We start from the raw sequence: 20,759 nt of genomic DNA on the forward strand, positions 1-20,759 counted from the left end.
CCGCTGCCCGATGGACGTGTGGTTAAAGGTGTTTACTTAGAAAACAGTGAGGATCCTAAACTGGGTGGTGTTTAATCAGTCCACCTGGGACTGCCCCTGCGAGGAGTGCCTGACATCTGTCTGGATGGGAATGGGTGATGTAGGGAAGTCCAAGCAAAGAGATGGCAGAATGGGCATGAAACTGGTACAAGCAATCATCCTTAATTTCATTTCACTATCCCATTCCCATTCCCAGGAACACGCCAGCCAATCACAACCAGGCATCTAACAGCAAGAACCAATGATGACAGTAAAGCAAGGAACCGACCAATCACATACACAATTGTGACGCCCCCTGCCTTGGGACAGCTCGTTGCAGTTCACAATGAGAACGTCACCGGGAATGTTTCCAGCTTCACTGAAGAAGACGTGAGTTTGTGTTTCATTTTCCTTTCTTCCCTGGAGAATGTGGCAGAGTTCCACCTGGAAGCTGAGATTTGAGTATGGCCCGAGTTCCTCTGGAGTTCAGTGTAAATGCAGAACCCTCGGTGGGTGTGGTCAGTGGCAAGATCAGCCCTTGAAACAGGACATGGCAACACTTACTGGCAAAGCCAGTGGGTAGACAAAGTATCAGCACAGTAATTAGTGTAACAGCTCAGGGCAGCAGAGTTCAGAGTCCACTGTACTAACTTCCCCTGTGCACGTGTGTTTCCTCCGGGTACTCTGGTTTCCTCGCACAGTCCAAAGATGTACTGATTAGCAGATTAACTGGTGATTGTAAGTTGTCCTCTGATTAGGTTTGGGGTTAAATCGGATGGATGCTGGGAACAGCTCAAAAGGTTGGCAAGTGCCTGTTCTGCACTGTATCTCCAAATGCATAAATAAATAAAGTTGCAGGGAAGGGGAGGAAAATTTATAATTATTTTTATTTATCTAGGGATACAGTGAGGATCAGGCCTTTGCAGCCCAGTGAGCTGCACTGCCTGGTAATCATGGGACAACTTACAATGACCAGTTAACCTACTGACCTTTGGACTGTGGGTGGAAACCAGAACATGCAGAGGAAACCCACAGGGTCATGGGCGGACTTACAGAGTCCTGACAGATGACGTTGGAATTGAACTCTGAACTCCGAAGCCTGGAACTGCCATAGCATCCCGCTCACAATTACGCTACTATTGTGCAGAAAAGTGATGATGCATTCGAGGCTGGCACTGTTCAAAGCTTCATCCAGTCTAGGTGGAGGATGTCAAATTGCAAATGCAACATATCTGTTATAAAAGCAGAAATAATGCAGAATAACTGGTTAGGCAGTTTCTGTGGAGAGTGAAACAGCTAATATTTCAGACCAACTACCCTTCACCAGAACCCAGCAATTTCTAGTTTTGTGCTGGCAGTAACCTATGTTACTCTGGCAAAGGCTTCACCACAGTTACACACAACTTCACAGGATTAGGGGTTCTGCTGGATGGCTGGCAAACGTAGCTCCCTGTGTAAACACGAGAGTTCTGCAGATGCTGCAAATCCAGAGTAATGCACACAAAATGCTGGAGCAATTCAGCAAGTCAGGCAACATCTACAGAGGGGAATAGAGTGTCAATGTTTTGGGCCAGGACCTGGTGAAGGGTCCCTGCCCAAAACATCGACTGTTTATTCCTCTCCATAGATGCTGCCTACTCTGCCATGGACAGTCCCAAGCCCTGCTGCGAAAGAGGGTCGGACATGGCATTAGCAATCCCATCCCATAGAAAAATTCAGTGGTGCAGAAACTCCAAAGATCTTATCCTTGGGAGAGGAAGGATCTTTGATCGGTTACACGTTGAAAGTCTGAAAGACTAGCCCAGGACAGAGGACTCTGGTGAACCTCTGCCACAGCAGGCGTGATGGGAAGAAGGAGAATAGCTCCTGCATCATTTTGTGTGCGTTCCTCTGTGTATAAAAGAAGACAACAAGTTAAAACAGAAAACCACAGCCACCCCATGATAGGGAACAGATTCAACTAATTCAGGCATAATTCATCATTGAATAGAAGGTGGCTGCCAAACATAGATTAAATGTAAGCCATGTTTGATTAACTCGAGTTGTTTGTATCAGGGGAGGGTTGATAAAGGTAGTGTAGTTGATGTTGTAAATGTGGACTTTCAAAATTTGATAAGGTGCCATGAGGCATTAGAAAAACTGGGAGTAAAGCAGGGTTTGCATCCTTTTCTGTGCCACAGACCAATGCCATTAAGCGAGGGGTCTGTGAACCCCAGGTGTAAAGAGACTGCATGTAATATTAGATAAACAGAAAGCAGAGAGAATAGTGGTAAGCAGTTGTGACTTGGGATACAGTATTGTTCTCTTGCAATTGGCATTAATTCCACTGTCTCTTTGATAAATGCTTTTGTTATAAAGTGGGCTTGACATGACATTTTTACACTTGATAGTTTACTAAGCTGAGAATTGTAGTAAGCCGTGCAGGAAATCACAGGTTTCAAGTCAGAAACAGATGGGTGAAAGGGGTGGATATGAGCCAGATTGTCTTGAGACAATAAGACCATAAGACATAGAAGTGGAAATATTCCATTCAGCCCATCGAGTCTGCTCTACCATTCCATCATAGCTGATTTATTATCCCTCTGAACTCCATTTTCCTGCATTCCCCTGTAACCTTTGACACCCTACTAATCAAGAACCTATTGACCTCTGCTTTATATATACCCAATGACTTGGTCTACGTTGCTATAAGACATGGAGCAGAATTAGGCCATTTGTCCCATTGAGTCTGGTCTGTCATTTGATCATGGCTGAACCATTTCCCTTTCAACCCTATTCTCCTGCCTTGTCTCCGTAACCTTTGCTGCTCTGACTAATGAAGAACCTATCAACCTCCCCTTTAAATAATCTGGCCTCTACGGTTGCCTGTGGCAATAAATTCCAGATTCACCATCCTTTGGCTAAAGAAACTCCTCCTTATCTCTGTTCCAAAGGGATATCCTTCTACTCTGAAGCTATGCCCTCTGGTCCTAGACTCTCCCATTATTGGAGACATCTTCTCCACATCCACTCTAGCCAGGCCATTCAATATTGAATAGGTCTCAATGAGATTCCCCCTTGTTTTGTCCCTGAAGCAGTGAAATTACACATTCTGTTTGAAAATGTGAGGGGATTGATATTAATATTAATACCTCATAGTTCATGGTTCTTTATCAAATGTTACAGTTTTGAAAAGGTGCAGGAGTAGTTCCAAATTGTGGAAAATGCTGAGAAGGTTGTTTATAATTGGACACAGGAAGTTAAGTTCTATAATCCGGGGACAGGTTTCATCTGCAAGAAAGTTACATGAATTATAAAACTGATATCAATGGTTTGGCACCAGCTGGAGTTGCAGAATCCATTTTTGGGACCCATTTTTTAGGAAGGATATGAAGACTTTGGGAAGAAAATGAGGCTCTGTGGATTGACTAGGCAGGAAGGGATGTTCACCAAGGGGAGATTCGTCATAGGCACCATCTGAATCCAGAAAGGCTGCTTCAATGTCTGTAAGATCAAGGGACCAGAGCATTCAACTGGTGAATAAACCAGGAGCTGCAAGTTACAATCCAGATAATCCATGGGGTGCTACAGTCACATAGCAGTTAGCGTGGCACTATTACAGCTCGGGGCGTCTGAGCTTGGAGTTCATATCCAGCATCCTCTGTAAGGAATTTATGCATTCCTGGTCGGGGGTGTGTGGGGTTCCTCCCACAGTCCAAAGATGTACCAGTTAGTAGGTTAATTAGTCTTCATAAATTGTCCCATGATTAGCCTGGGGCAAGATCGGTGGGTTGCTGGGTGGTGTGGGACATTGGGCCAGAGGGGCCTGTTCCATACTGGATCTCAAAGTAAAGGTTCATCATTACTCTCAAAGGGGATTTTCTGGTTTAACACAAGGAGGAGTGTTGCAGTACTTCCGTCTTCTGGCAAGACTCCTACTTCTCTTAAAAAGAGAGATGATTTGGGTCTAATGGAAAGTGATGGGCTGAATGGCCTCCTGCGGTGGGACTGGTCCCTGTGGAAAATCTACCTGGTACAGCAGTGAAAGGCCTGGTGGGATTGAGGGAGAATACAGGCGAGGAACACGGACACAAGATCTACCTGGTACAGCAGTGAAAGGCCTGGTGGGATCGAGGGAGAATACAGGCGAGGAACACGGACACAAGATCTACCTGATACAGCAGTGAAAGGCTGGTGGGATCGAGGGAGAATACAGGCGAGGAACACGGACACAAGATCTACCTGATACAGCAGTGAAAGGCTGGTGGGATCGAGGGAGAATACAGGCGAGGAATAACGACACAAAATTTCAGATAAATTATTCTTGTACTCTGAAGATTGAAGATGTAGTTTAACGAGTTGTTGCTGAATTATATCACTCTGACTTTTGCTATTGTTAGTGCCAGAGGAGATAAATGAGTTTCTGAAATCACATTGCTCGTACTTCATGCTGGAAGAACGTAATTAGTATCACCAGTGAACTCAGTCATACACTGCATCGCTTTTCATCTCCAACCAGACTGAAATAAATGGCCACCATTACCTTATCTGTCAGATTATCATGAAATTATTCACACTCTGCCTGCTCACTGAACAATTTCCTTCAAGGTTCTGTTCCTAAAGATGTAAAAATGTCAAAGCCAAGGACATATTTAAGAAGTCAAGCAGTTCAGTAAATTCTCACTAAGTTAGTGATCAGTTAATGTTCCAGTAAAATGGTGGCATGCGCAAACACAGTGACTTCTACAAGGCCAACAAAGCTGTAATGTATTTTTAAAACATATTTTTATGACTGCTGAGCATTAAGAACTTTAAGTACTGCAGGTCTATCTCATCAGCGAGTTGCTCATTGGCAGAGAAACTGAAGGAGCGGGACTTGGTGTGGATTGTGCTGCTGCCTACATCCAAGAGTCATCGGAGGAGCTGATGAATGAAGGCAGTGTGCAGTCTAACCGCGAGTGATCGTCTTTGTTGCTTCTCTTGTCATCACTGACCCCACTGGACATTGTTAATGTGGCATGCTGCAAGTCCGATTCACTGGTTTCTTGGCTTCCCTTTTGGGTGCCTCCATCACAGCGAGGACGGCTTCAAGCCACAGTGTCATCTGTATGCAGCCGCTCCGGAGAAGTGTCAGAGAGGGGCGCTGCACCAGAGTGTCAGAGACGGTGTGGCCTCCTGTCCATGCTGGAATCAGTGCTGTTCCCAGTCTTCACTGGGCAGAAGATAAGCTATGGGAGCAGAACTGGGCCATTTGTCCCAAAGAGTCTGCTCTGCCATTTCATCATGGCTGATCCATTTTCACTCTCAGCCCCAACCTTCTGCCTTCTCCCTGTATCCCTCATGCCTTGACTAATCAAAAATCTATCAACCTCTGCCCTAAATATACCCAATGACTTGACCTCCACAGCCGCCTGTGGCAACAAATTCCACAGATTCACCATCCTCTGGCTAAAGGAAGTCATCCTCATCTCCGTTCTAAAAAGATGCGCTTCTATTCTGAGGCTGTGTCCTCTGGTGTTAAACTCTCCAACCACAAGAAACATCCTCTCCACATCCACTGTATCCAGGCATTCAACGGTTCAATTTAATATGAGAGAGTGTATACACTATACAACCTGAAATTCTTACTCTTCACAGACATCCACAAAAACAGAAGAAAAACCTACATGACATGCTTTGTAAAGTGCAGGGACTACAGTTGGATAGACTTCAACATCTACGTACTGTGAGACACACACCAGAACCTCTAGGCTAAATTGACCAAAGATATCTACAGATTTCTACTGTGGAGAGCATTCTAATTGGCTGTATCACTTGGGGGTGGGGGAATGGTGTTCTACTGCACAGAATCAAAATAAGCTGTGAGAAATATTGTAGGAAAGGCTGCTGAGGGTAGGGCCTGGATCAAGATATGGAATTATGATATTGTGGCCATTAGTGAGACTTAGTTGCAGGATTGTCAGCTTAATATTCTGAGCTTCCATTGTTTTAGATGCGACAGAGTGGGAGGGATTAAAGGGGGAGAGGTGGTGTTACTAGTCAGGGTAAGTGTCATGGCAGTGCTCAGTCAGGACAGACTGGAGAACTCGTCTACTGAGGCTTTATGGGTGGAACTGAGGAATCGTTAATGGAGCTATATTGCAGACCACCTAAAGGTCCACAGGATTTAGAAGAACAAATCTGTAGAGAGATTGCAGACTTTTGCAAGGTTGTTATAGTAGGTGATTTTAACTTTCCACATATTGACTGGAAAACCCATACTGTAAAATAACTAGCTGGGATAAATTTTGTCACATGTGTTCAGGAAAGTCTCTTTACTTCAGTACATAGAAGTCCCAACTAGAGAGAGTGTAATACTTGATCTCCTATTAGGGAATGAGACAGGGCAGGTGACATGTTTGTGTAAGGGAACAATTTGCACCCATTGATCACAATGCCATTAGTTTCAAAGTAATTACAGAAAAGGACAGGTCAGGTCCTCGGGTTGAGATTCTAAATTGGAGAAAGGCAGATTTTGATGGTGTCAGAAAGGACCTGACAGTGTGGATTGGAACATGCAAAAGGCAAAGTTGGTCCTCTGGTTGATAATCTATGCGTGGAGCCAGAAGAGAAAGGGGATATCTTAAATAGATTTTTTACATCCGTATTTAGTTGGGAGACAGACTCTGAGTCTGTGATGATGAGCCCACCATCAGTCAGGGTCGACCATGGTTATGTGTTCTAGCTGTCTAGGTAGGCAAGCCAGTACAACATGGAGAGAAAGCTGTTGCCCGTGTAGCAGGCTGCCCGTCTCCGCTCATCTGATGACACCAAAGGAACGGCAGAGACTGATACAGTTTGGCACCAGCAGCTTCTCAGGAACTGATAGTCAGCATTGAACTCAATGTAGGTCTGCCTTAGGGACTCCAGCTCTGGGTGTTTCCTTGGGGTTTACTCCCGGAGTTCCCCATGAGTGAGTATAACAACTAAACAGCAGAGGTCTGAGATCAGAGTTTTCCTTCTCCTAGATGAGCTGCCAACCATGGCCCAAGCCAAGTCTACAGAAAGGAGGCAAGGTCATGGACCCTATATAGATTACAGAGGAGAGTTGTTTGCTGTCTTGAGTCCAATTAAGGTGGATAAAGCCCCAGGACCCGACAAATGTTCCGTCGGACCCTGTAGGAGGCAAGTGCAGAAATTGCAGGGGCTCTAACAGAGATTTTTAGATCATCCTTACCAACTGATGAGGTACCAGAGGACTGAAGGTTAGCTGATGCTGTTCTGCTGTTTAGGAAAGGTTCTAAAATTAAACCATGAAAACATAGGCTGGTGAGACTGACATCAGTAGTGGGAAAGTTATTGGAAGGTATTCTAAGGGACTGGAAATATGAGTATTTGGATTGACAGAGACTGATTAGGGATAGTCAGCATGGCTTTGTGCAATGTGGGTTGTGTCTAGCCAATCTTGTAGAGTTTTTTTTTGGAGAAAGTTATCAGGAAAGTTGATAAAGCCAAGGCAATGGATATTGTCTTCATGGACCTCAGCAAGGTATTTGACAAGGTCCTGCATGCGAGGCTAGTCAGGAAGGTTTAGTCACTTGGCATTCAGGAAGAGGTAGTAAATTGGATAGACATCGGCTTTATGAGAGAAGCCAGAGAAAGTTAGTAGATAGTTGGCTCTCCGACTAGAGGAGTGCTGCATGGATTGATGCTGGGTCAGTTGGTGTTTGTCATCTACGTCAATGATCTGGGTGATGATGTGGTCAACTGGATCAGCAAATTTGCTGATGACATCAAGATTGGGGTGTAGTGAACAGCAGGATAGTACCAACTGGAAAAATAGACTGAAAAATGGCAGATGGAATTTAAAGCAGGTAAGTGTGAGGCATTGCACTTCGGTAGGACCACCCAGGGTAGGTTTTACACAGTGAACAGTAGGGCACTGAGGAGTGAGGTAGAACAGAGGGTACAGGAGGTGGGATGTTATGTTGAAGTTATATAAGACATTATTTGGGTTTAGTTTGAAGTACTCTGTGCAGTTTTGGTCACCTGCCTAGAGGAAGGATGTAAGTAAGGTTGAAAGAGTGCAGAGAAGGCTTACAGAATTTTACCAGGACAGGAAGACCTGAGTTATAAGGAATGATTGAATAAATAAGGACTTTATTCCTTGGAATGAGGAAGAATGAGGGGATATTTGATAGAGATGCATAATTATGAGGGGTGTAGATGGAAGTAGGGTTTTTCTACTGAGGTTGGGTGGGACTACATCCAGAGTTGATGGGTTAAAGGAGAAAGGTGAAAAGTTTAAGGGGAATATGAAGGGAAACTTCTTCATTCAGAAGGTTGTGAGAGTATGGAAAGAGCTGCCAGCCCAAGTGGTGCATGTGAGCTTGATTTTAACATTTAAGAGAAATTTGGATAAGTACATAGATGGCAGGGGTAGGGAGAGCTATGTTCCAGGTGCAGTTCAATGGGAGTAGGCAGTTTAAATGGTTCAGCATGGACTAGTTGGGCTGAAGGGCCTGTTTCTGTTCTGTACTTTTCTATGACTGTGTCAGGCTAATAAACACCCTACCCACAACCCCACCCCTTCATACATCAGCTAACTTCACTTCATGTGCATACAAATAATCTATGTGTATAACATTTACTTGTATATTGTGTTTGATAGAATTGCATTTATATTTATTTTGACTGTGATTTGTTTATTATTATGTTCTATATGCAATCATTTCTTTCTCCTTTACATGAGTGTAATGCAGAATGATAGTGCACTATCTTGAATCTGGAATAGAGTTATAGAGGTGTGACTGGGGTTGCTGCTGCTGGAGATTAGGGTGGGAAGCTCCTCCAGTACCGACACGCTAAACCAAGCAGCTTCTTCCTGTGTCACTGACTCTGATTCATGCATTCCTGCCTCTGCACTTTGATTCATTCCATGATATGTGCAGGTTTCGTTTATTCTCTGATTTTATCGTGCCGCCCAAGATATACAGACTTGCTGATTAATCAGCTGCTCAGCTCTTTGCTGCCACACCTAATTTCCAGAAACTTTATCTCTAACACCAGGAGAGAAATAGAAGTCGTTATAGGCGATACGCATGTTACATTAGTGACCTCTTCTCAAATGTGTACCGACAGCCTTCAGGATTTTAACCCGTGAATGAATTGACTTTATTTCTCACATCCTTCACATGCATGAGGAGTAAAAATCTTTACGTTACACCTCAATCTAAATGTGCAATGTGCAATCGTAGTAATTTATAATGATTTTTAATAAATAGAGCAGTCAGTGTAATATAGAGAACACTCAAATCAGCATGTGTTAATCAGTCTGATGGCCGGGTGGAAGAAGCTGTCCTGGAGCCTGTTGGTCCTGGCTTTTATGCTGTGGTACCATTTCCCAGATGGTAGCAGCTGGAATAGATTGTCGTTGGGGTGACTCGGGCCCTTGTAAATATCCTAAATCAAGTGAAGTTCACAACTACAGATGTGCTGGGATCTCCGCACCACTCTCTGCAGAGTCCTGCGATTGAGTGAGGTACAGTTCCCATACCAGGTAGTGATGCAGCCAGTCAGGATGATCTCAATTTTGCCCCTGTAGAAAGTTCTTAGGATTTGGGGCCCATACCAAACTTCCTCAACCATCTGAGGTGAAAGAGGCACTATTGTGCTTTTTTCACCACACAGCTGGTGTGTACAGACCACGTGAGGTCCTCGGTGATGTGGATGCTGAGGAACTTAAAGCTGGTCACCTTCTCAACCCCAGATCCATTGATGTCAGTAGGGGTGAGTCTGTCTCCATTCCTCCTGTAATCCACAGCCAGCTCCTTTGTTTTTGTGACATTGAGGGAGAGGTCAGAGAGATGACTTCTTCCCTGTGGGCCACCTCGTTATTGTTTGAGATAAGGTGTCATCGGCAAATTTAATTAGCAGATTGGAGCTGTGGGTGGTGACACAGTCATGGGTAAAGGAGGGGACTCAGTACGCGGCTCCTGTATTGGTTATTTCCTGAGATGATCATTGGCAAGTCCTGCACTCACAAAGTCATACAGCGTAGAAACAGGCCCTTTGGTCCATCTAGTCTGTGACAAACTATTATTTTGCCTAGTCCCATTGACCTGCACCCAGACCACAGCCCTCCATATCCCACCCATCCAAACTTCTCTTAAACATTTAAATCAAAATCGCATCCATCACTTCCACTCTCTCACTACCCTCTGAGTGAAGAAGTTTCCCCTTATATGCCCTTAAACATTTCACCTTTGATCCCTGAGTTCTATTCTCAGCCAAACCCAGCGGGAAAACCCTGCTTGTACTTAGCCTATCATGGCTTCTGAACGGAGATCAGAATCAGGTTTATTCTCGCTGACATACAGTATGTCATGAAATGTGTTGTTTTGTGACTGCAAGGCATAAAAACTACTATAAGTTACAATAAGAAATGAAATAAATAAATAGTGCCAAATAGTGAGGTGGTGTGGTTGGGTTCATGGACCATTCAGAAATCAGAAGGTGGAGGGGAGGAAGCTGTTCCTAAATCAGTGAGTGCATCTTTAGGATCCTGTCTCTTCTTGTTGGTAGCGATGGGAAGAGAGCATGCCCTGCATAGTGGGCGTCTTTAATGACGGATGCCACCTTTTCCAGGTACTGCCTTTTGAAGATGTGAGTGGTGGGGAGGGTTGTGCCTGTGGTGGATCTGGTCTCGATCCTGTCCGTTGGATCCTCTGTACAGGCGGTAATGCAGCCAGTCTGATTATTCTCCACCGTACGTCTGTAGACATTTGCTATAGAGTCTTTGGTGACCTACCAAGTCTCCTAACAAAGTACAGCACAGCTGCTGGTGAGCCTTCTTCATGATTGTATGAATGGTTGGACCCAAGACAGACCCTCTGAGATGATGACACCCAGGAACCTGCAGCTGCTCTCCTTTCCCACTGCTGATACCTCAATGAGGACTGGTGTGTGTTTCCCTTGACTCCCCCTTCCTGAGGTCCATAATCAGTTCCTTGGTCTAGCTGATGTTGAGTGCAGCAAGGTTGTGCTGTGATACCGCTCAAGTAGACATCTACACACCTCCTCATCAGCATCATCGGAGAGGTACAACCTCGTTGTTATCCTGGCAGCCCACACTCAGGATTCAGCTACCTCAGTATTCCTCTTCACAAATTCCACAAACTAGGATAACCCTAATGTTGGAGGTCGTCTCAGATCACCAGATAAGTGGTAGTATCCAAGAAAATGCAAGCTTGGTTAACCCAGGACTCAGTGACACTAGTTGACCTTTAGGATCAAGAGTAGGGCAATAAAGGGCTTTAAGACCTCGTTAATTAACATGTGGGTTTAGGTTCTGATGAGATCTGGGGTCATTGGTCACTATGGGCTCTGTGACCTGACCCCAACCTTTGACCCTGGAAATCATTTCCTGGTACTGCCAGTCTGATAACAATGATGGATTTAGCTGGGGGGGTGGGGGGAGGCTGTATAAACACACGAGGGTGAGATGCTGTTAGGAGGGGTGGGACAAAAACGAGAAAATCTGAAGATGCTGGAAATCCAAAGCAACACACACAAAATGCTGGAAGAGCTCAGCAGGCTAAGCAGCATCCACGGAAAAGAGTAAACAGTCAACGCTTTGGGCTGTAAGAGTTTGGTGAAAGAGATACAGGGCGAGAGAAGGGGGAGCCTGATAGGAGAGGGCAGAAGGCCATGGAAGGGGGAGGATCCCCAGAGGAGGGGAAGGTAAGGTGAGAGGGGGAAATGGGAATGGGGAAAGGTAAAGGGGGCAATTACTGGGAATTGATGATCACGCCATCAGGTCAGAGGCTACTCAGATGAAATCTAAGGTGTTTCTCCTCCAAGCTGAGTGTGGCCTCATCACAACAGTAGTGGAGGCCGTGGACTGACATGTCAGAAAGGGAATGGGAAGCAGAATTGAAGTGGGTGGCCACTGGGAGATCCTGCTTTATCTGATAGGTGCTTGGCAAAGCAGTCTCCCAACCTGTGTCAGGTCTCACCGATACACAGAAGGCCACACTGGGAGCACCAGATACGTAGATGCCCCCAACAGACTTGCAGGTGAAGTGTCACCTCACCTGGAAAAACTGTTTGGGACCATGAATGGTAGTGAGGGAGGAGATGTAGGGGAAGGTACAGCACTGGTTCCGCTTGTAAGGATAAGTACCAGGAGGGAGATCAGTGGGGAGGGACAAGTGGACAAGGGAGTTGCATAGGGAGCAATTGCTGAGGAAAGGAGAAAGTGAAGGAGAGGGAAAGGTGTATGTGGTCATGGGATTCCGTTGGAGATGGTGGAAGTTATGGAGAATTATGTGCTGGATGCAGAGGCTGGTGGGGTGGTTTTTGAGGGTAGGCTGGAAGTTGGAGGCAAATTTAATGAAGTCAGCGATCTCAGTATGGGTGCAGAAAGCAGCACCAATGCAGTTGTTGATGTAGTGTAATAAGAGTTGGGGAACAATGACGTTGTGGGCTTGGAACATAGACTCTTTGATGTAGCCGACAAAAAGGCAGGCATGGCTGGGACCCATGCGAGTAACCATGGCTACATCTTTGATTGGAGGGAAGTGGGATGAGCTGAAGCAGAAATTATTGAGGCTGAGGACCAGTTCCACCAGACGGAGTGGTGTGGTGGTGGAGGGGAACTGGTTGGGCTAGGAAGGGCTCAGGTGGGAGTGTGGGGTGGAGAAGCCTGTCTCTGTACAGTATACTACTAACATCTGTGAGGGGTGGTATCATCAGTGAGGGGTGGTAACATCAGTGAGGGGTGATAACATCAGTGAGGGGTGATAACATCTGTGAGGGGTGGTAACATCAGTGAGGGGTGGTAACATCAGTGAGGGATGATAACATCAGTGAGGAGTGGTAACATCAGTGAGGGGTGGTAACATCAGTGAGGGGTGATAACATCTGTGAGGGGTGGTAACATCAGTGAGGGATGGTTACATCAGTGAGGGATGACAACATCAGTGAGGGGAGATAACATCTGTGAGGGGTGGTAACATCAGTGAGGGGTGATAACATCTGTGAGGGGTGGTAACATCAGTGAGGGGTGATAACATCAGTGAGGGGTGGTAACATCAGTGAGGGGTGGTAACATCAGTGAGGGGTGATAACATCAGTGAGGGGTGGTAACATCAGTGAGGGCTGACAACATCAGTGAGGGGAGATAACATCTGTGAGGGGTGGTAACATCAGTGAGGGGTGGTAACATCAGTGAGGGGTGGTAACATCAGTGAGGGGTGATAACATCTGTGAGGGGTGGTAACATCAGTGAGGGATGGTTACATCAGTGAGGGATGACAACATCAGTGAGGGGAGATAACATCTGTGAGGGGTGGTAACATCAGTGAGGGGTGGTAACATCAGTGAGGGGTGATACAATCTGTGAGGGGTGGTAACATCAGTGAGGGGTGATAACATCAGTGAGGGGTGATAACATCAGTGAGGGGTGGTAACATCAGTGAGGGCTGACAACATCAGTGAGGGGAGATAACATCTGTGAGGGGTGGTAACATCAGTGAGGGGTGGTAACATCAGTGAGGGCTGACAACATCAGTGAGGGGAGATAACATCTGTGAGGGATGGTTACATCAGTGAGGGATGGTTACATCAGTGAGGGGTGGTAACATCAGTGAGGGGTGGTAACATCAGTGAGGGGTGATAACATCAGTGAGGGATGGTTACATCAGTGAGGGGTGATAACATCAGTGAGGGGTGATAACATCTGTGAGGGGTGATAACATCTGTGAGGGGTGGTAACATCAGTGAGGGGTGATAACATCAGTGAGGGGTGATAACGTCAGTGAGGGGTGGTAACGTCAGTGAGGGGTGATAACGTCAGTGAGGGGTGGTAACATCAGTGAGGGGTGATAACATCTGTGAGGGGTGGTAACATCAGTGAGGGGTGGTATCATCTGTGTAGGGTGATAACATCAGTGAGGGGTGATAACATCAGTGAGGGATGGTTACATCAGTGAGGGGTGGTAACGTCAGTGAGGGGTGATAACATCAGTGAGGGGTGATAACATCAGTGAGGGATGGTAACATCTGTGAGGGGTGGTATCATCTGTGAGGGGTGATATCATCTGTGAGGGGTGATAACAGCAGTGAGGGGTGATAACATCTGTGAGGGGTGGTAACATCAGTGAGGGGTGATAACATCTGTGTGGGGTGGTAACATCAGTGAGGGGTGGTAACATCAGTGTGGGGTGATAACATCTGTGAGGGGTGGTAACATCAGTGAGGGGTGATAACGTCAGTGAGGGGTGATAACATCAGTGAGGGATGGTAACATCTGTGAGGGGTGGTAACATCTGTGAGGGGTGCTAACATCAGTGAGGGGTGGTAACATCAGTGAGGGGTGATAACATCTGTGAGGGGTGGTAACATCAGTGAGGGATGGTAACATCAGTGAGGGGTGGTAACATCTGTGAGGGGTGATAACATCAGTGAGGAGTGGTAACATCAGTGAGGGGTGATAACATCTGTGAGGGGTGGTAACATCAGTGAGGGGTGGTAACATCTGTGAGGGGTGATAACATCAGTGAGGAGTGGTAACATCAGAGGGGTGATAACATCAGTGAGGAGTGGTAACATCAGTGAGGGGTGATAACATCTGTGAGGGGTGGTAACATCAGTGAGGGGTGGTAACATCAGTGAGGGGTGATAACATCAGTGAGGAGTGGTAACATCAGTGAGGGGTGATAACATCTGTGAGGGGTGGTAACATCAGTGAGGGGTGGTAACATCTGTGAGGGGTGATAACATCAGAGGGGTGATAACATCTGTGAGGGGTGGCAACATCAGTGAGGGGTGGTAACATCAGTGAGGGGTGATAACATCAGTGAGGGGTGATAACATCTGTGAGGGATGGTAACATCAGTGAGGGGTGATAAGATCAGTGAGGGGTGATAACATCTGTGAGGAGTGGTATCATCAGTGAGGGGTGATAATATCAGTGAGGGGTGATAACATCTGTGAGGGATGGTAACATCAGTGAGGGGTGATAACATCAGTGAGGGGTGATAACATCAGTGAGGGGTGGTAACATCAGTGAGGGGTGGTAACATCTGTGAGGGGTGGTAACATCAGAGGGGTGATAACATCAGTGAGGGGTGATAACATCAGTGAGGGGTGGTAACATCAGTGAGGGGTGATAACATCTGTGAGGGGTGGTAACATCAGAGGGGTGATAACATCAGTGAGGGGTGGTAACATCAGTGAGGGGTGATAACATCAGTGAGGGGTGATAACATCTGTGTGGGGTGGTATCATCTGTGTGGGGTGGTATCATCAGTGAGGGGTGATAACATCTGTGAGGAGTGGTAACATCAGAGGGGTGATAACATCTGTGAGGGGTGGTATCATCAGTGAGGGGTGATAACATCAGTGAGGGGTGATAACATCTGTGAGGGGTGATAACATCTGTGAGGAGTGGTAACATCAGAGGGGTGATAACATCAGTGAGGGGTGGTAATATCAGTGAGGGGTGATAACAGCAGTGAGGGGTGATAACATCAATGAGGGATGGTAACATCAGTGAGGGGTGGTAACATCAGTGAGGTTGTGGTAACATCAGTGAGGGGTGGTAACATCAGTGAGGGGTGGTAACATCATTGAGGTTGTAGTTACATCTGTGAGGGGTGATAACATCAGTGAGGTTGTGGTAACATCCGTGAGGGGTGGTAACATCATTGAGGTTGTGGTAACATCAGTGAGGGGTGGTAACATCATTGAGGTTGTAGTTACATCTGTGAGGGGTGATAACATCAGTGAGGAGTGGTAACATCAGAGGGGTGTTGACATCAGAGTGGTGATAACATCAGTGAGGGGTGGTAACATCAGTGAGGGGTGACAACATCAGTGAGGGGTGGTAACATCAGTGAGGGGTGGTATCATCAGTGAGGGGTGATAACATCTGTGAGGAGTGGTAACATCAGAGGGGTGATAACATCTGTGAGGGGTGGTATCATCAGTGAGGGGTGATAACATCTGTGAGGGGTGATAACATCTGTGAGGAGTGGTAACATCAGAGGGGTGATAACATCAGTGAGGGGTGGTAATATCAGTGAGGGGTGATAACAGCAGTGAGGGGTGATAACATCAATGAGGGATGGTAACATCAGTGAGGGGTGGTAACATCAGTGAGGTTGTGGTAACATCAGTGAGGGGTGATGACATCAGTGAGGTTGTGGTAACATCCGTGAGGGGTGGTAACATCATTGAGGGGTGATAACATCAGTGAGGGGTGATAACATCAGTGAGGGGTGATAACATCTGTGAGGAGTGGTAACATCATTGAGGGATGGTAACATCAGTGAGGGGTGGTAACATCAGTGAGGTTGTGGTAACATCAGTGAGGGGTGGTAACATCATTGAGGTTGTAGTTACATCAGTGAGGTGTGATAACATCAGTGAGGAGTGGTAACATCAGAGGGGTGTTGACATCAGAGGGGTGATAACATCAGTGAGGGGTGGTAACATCAGTGAGGGGTGACAACATCAGTGAGGGGTGGTAACATCAGTGAGGGGTGGTAGCTTCAGTGAGGGGTGATAACATCAGTGAGGGGTGGTAACATCAGAGGGGTGATAACATCAGTGAGGGGTGATAACATCAGTGAGGGGTGGTAACATCAGTGAGGGGTGATAACATCTGTGAGGGGTGGTAACATCAGAGGGGTGATAACATCAGTGAGGGGTGGTAACATCAGTGAGGGGTGATAACATCAGTGAGGGGTGATAACATCTGTGTGGAGTGGTATCATCTGTGTGGGGTGGTATCATCAGTGAGGGGTGATAACATCTGTGAGGAGTGGTAACATCAGAGGGGTGATAACATCTGTGAGGGGTGGTATCATCAGTGAGGGGTGATAACATCAGTGAGGGGTGATAACATCTGTGAGGAGTGATAACATCTGTGAGGAGTGGTAACATCAGAGGGGTGATAACATCAGTGAGGGGTGGTAATATCAGTGAGGGGTGATAACATCAGTGAGGGGTGATAACATCAGTGAGGGGTGGTAACATCAGTGAGGGGTGATAACATCAGTGAGGGGTGATAACATCTGTGTGGGGTGGTATCATCTGTGTGGGGTGGTATCATCAGTGAGGGGTGATAACATCTGTGAGGAGTGGTAACATCAGAGGGGTGATAACATCTGTGAGGGGTGGTATCATCAGTGAGGGGTGATAACATCAGTGAGGGGTGATAACATCTGTGAGGAGTGATAACATCTGTGAGGAGTGGTAACATCAGAGGGGTGATAACATCAGTGAGGGGTGGTAATATCAGTGAGGGGTGATAACATCAGTGAGGGGTGGTAACATCAGTGAGGGTTGGTAACATCTGTGAGGGGTGGTAACATCAGAGGGGTGATAACATCAGTGAGGGGTGATAACATCAGTGAGGGGTGGTAACATCAGTGAGGGGTGATAACATCTGTGAGGGGTGGTAACATCAGAGGGGTGATAACATCAGTGAGGGGTGGTAACATCAGTGAGGGGTGATAACATCAGTGAGGGGTGATAACATCTGTGTGGGGTGGTATCATCTGTGTGGGGTGGTATCATCAGTGAGGGGTGATAACATCTGTGAGGAGTGGTAACATCAGAGGGGTGATAACATCTGTGAGGGGTGGTATCATCAGTGAGGGGTGATAACATCAGTGAGGGGTGATAACATCTGTGAGGAGTGATAACATCTGTGAGGAGTGGTAACATCAGAGGGGTGATAACATCAGTGAGGGGTGGTAATATCAGTGAGGGGTGATAACAGCAGTGAGGGGTGATAACATCAATGAGGGATGGTAACATCAGTGAGGGGTGGTAACATCAGTGAGGTTGTGGTAACATCAGTGAGGGGTGGTAACATCAGTGAGGGGTGGTAACATCATTGAGGTTGTAGTTACATCTGTGAGGGGTGATAACATCAGTGAGGTTGTGGTAACATCAGTGAGGGGTGGTAACATCAGTGAGGGGTGGTAACATCTGTGAGGGGTGGTAACATCAGAGGGGTGATAACATCAGTGAGGGGTGATAACATCAGTGAGGGGTGGTAACATCAGTGAGGGGTGATAACATCTGTGAGGGGTGGTAACATCAGAGGGGTGATAACATCAGTGAGGGGTGGTAACATCAGTGAGGGGTGATAACATCAGTGAGGGGTGATAACATCTGTGTGGGGTGGTATCATCTGTGTGGGGTGGTATCATCAGTGAGGGGTGATAACATCTGTGAGGAGTGGTAACATCAGAGGGGTGATAACATCTGTGAGGGGTGGTATCATCAGTGAGGGGTGATAACATCAGTGAGGGGTGATAACATCTGTGAGGAGTGATAACATCTGTGAGGAGTGGTAACATCAGAGGGGTGATAACATCAGTGAGGGGTGGTAATATCAGTGAGGGGTGATAACAGCAGTGAGGGGTGATAACATCAATGAGGGATGGTAACATCAGTGAGGGGTGGTAACATCAGTGAGGTTGTGGTAACATCAGTGAGGGGTGGTAACATCAGTGAGGGGTGGTAACATCATTGAGGTTGTAGTTACATCTGTGAGGGGTGATAACATCAGTGAGGTTGTGGTAACATCCGTGAGGGGTGGTAACATCATTGAGGTTGTGGTAACATCAGTGAGGGGTGGTAACATCATTGAGGTTGTAGTTACATCTGTGAGGGGTGATAACATCAGTGAGGAGTGGTAACATCAGAGGGGTGTTGACATCAGAGTGGTGATAACATCAGTGAGGGGTGGTAACATCAGTGAGGGGTGACAACATCAGTGAGGGGTGGTAACATCAGTGAGGGGTGGTATCATCAGTGAGGGGTGATAACATCTGTGAGGAGTGGTAACATCAGAGGGGTGATAACATCTGTGAGGGGTGGTATCATCAGTGAGGGGTGATAACATCTGTGAGGGGTGATAACATCTGTGAGGAGTGGTAACATCAGAGGGGTGATAACATCAGTGAGGGGTGGTAATATCAGTGAGGGGTGATAACAGCAGTGAGGGGTGATAACATCAATGAGGGATGGTAACATCAGTGAGGGGTGGTAACATCAGTGAGGTTGTGGTAACATCAGTGAGGGGTGATGACATCAGTGAGGTTGTGGTGACATCCGTGAGGGGTGGTAACATCATTGAGGGGTGATAACATCAGTGAGGGGTGATAACATCAGTGAGGGGTGATAACATCTGTGAGGAGTGGTAACATCATTGAGGGATGGTAACATCAGTGAGGGGTGGTAACATCAGTGAGGTTGTGGTAACATCAGTGAGGGGTGGTAACATCATTGAGGTTGTAGTTACATCAGTGAGGTGTGATAACATCAGTGAGGAGTGGTAACATCAGAGGGGTGTTGACATCAGAGGGGTGATAACATCAGTGAGGGGTGGTAACATCAGTGAGGGGTGACAACATCAGTGAGGGGTGGTAACATCAGTGAGGGGTGGTAGCTTCAGTGAGGGGTGATAACATCAGTGAGGGGTGGTAACATCAGTGAGGGGTGATAACATCTGTGAGGGGTGGTAAGATCAGTGAGGGGTGGTAACATCAGTGAGGGGTGGTAACATCAGTGAGGGGTGTTGATATCAGTGAGGAGTGTTAACATCAGAGGGGTGGTAACATCAGTGAGGGGTGATAACATCAGTGAGGGGTGATAACATCTGTGAGATTGTGGTAACATCTGTGAGATTGTAGTAACGTCAGTGAGGGTGATAACGTCTGTGAGGTTGTGGTAATATCAGTGAGGGTTGATAACATCTGTGAGATTGTGGTAACATCTGTGAGATTGTGGTAACATCAGGGAGGGGTGATAACATCTGTGAGATTGTGGTAACATCTGTGAGATTGTGGTAACATCAGGGAGGGGTGATAACATCTGTGAGGTTGTGGTAATATCAGTGAGGGGTGATAACATCAGTGAGGGGTAGTAACGTCAGTGAGGGTGATAACGTCTGTGAGGGGTGGTAACATCAGTGAGGGGTGATAACATCAGTGAGGGGTGGTAACATCAGTGAGGGGTGATAACATCTGTGATATTGTGGTAACATCAGTGAGGGGTGATAACATCTGTGAGGTTGTGGTAATATTAGTGAGGGGTAGTAACGTCAGTGAGGGTGATAATGTCTGTGAGGGGTGATAACATCAGTGAGGGGATAACATCAGTGAGGGGTGGTAACATCAGTGAGGGGTGGTAACATCATTGAGGTTGTAGTTACATCTGTGAGGGGTGATAACATCAGTGAGGTTGTGGTAACATCAGTGAGGGGTGGTAACATCAGTGAGGGGTGGTAACATCTGTGAGGGGTGGTAACATCAGAGGGGTGATAACATCAGTGAGGGGTGATAACATCAGTGAGGGGTGGTAACATCAGTGAGGGGTGATAACATCTGTGAGGGGTGGTAACATCAGAGGGGTGATAACATCAGTGAGGGGTGGTAACATCAGTGAGGGGTGATAACATCAGTGAGGGGTGATAACATCTGTGTGGGGTGGTATCATCTGTGTGGGGTGGTATCATCAGTGAGGGGTGATAACATCTGTGAGGAGTGGTAACATCAGAGGGGTGATAACATCTGTGAGGGGTGGTATCATCAGTGAGGGGTGATAACATCAGTGAGGGGTGATAACATCTGTGAGGAGTGATAACATCTGTGAGGAGTGGTAACATCAGAGGGGTGATAACATCAGTGAGGGGTGGTAATATCAGTGAGGGGTGATAACAGCAGTGAGGGGTGATAACATCAATGAGGGATGGTAACATC

The 20,759-nt window shown here is 46.6% G+C and overlaps 1 protein-coding gene across 2 annotated transcripts in view; it reads left to right on the forward strand.

Moving 5' to 3' along the window:
- The window catches only part of LOC132378751 (chondroitin sulfate proteoglycan 4-like), a 217,291-nt gene that overhangs the window by 184,736 nt on the left and 11,796 nt on the right, over positions 1-20,759 (forward strand). For both annotated transcript variants that reach the window (XM_059945884.1, XM_059945885.1), the window contains one exon: positions 236-408. In XM_059945884.1, the coding sequence (XP_059801867.1) occupies positions 236-408 (173 nt within the window). The remainder of the gene's footprint in view (positions 1-235; positions 409-20,759) is intronic.

The sequence above is a fragment of the Hypanus sabinus genome, chromosome 21 (genome assembly GCF_030144855.1).
Source record: "Hypanus sabinus isolate sHypSab1 chromosome 21, sHypSab1.hap1, whole genome shotgun sequence".
NCBI lineage: Eukaryota > Metazoa > Chordata > Chondrichthyes > Myliobatiformes > Dasyatidae > Hypanus > Hypanus sabinus.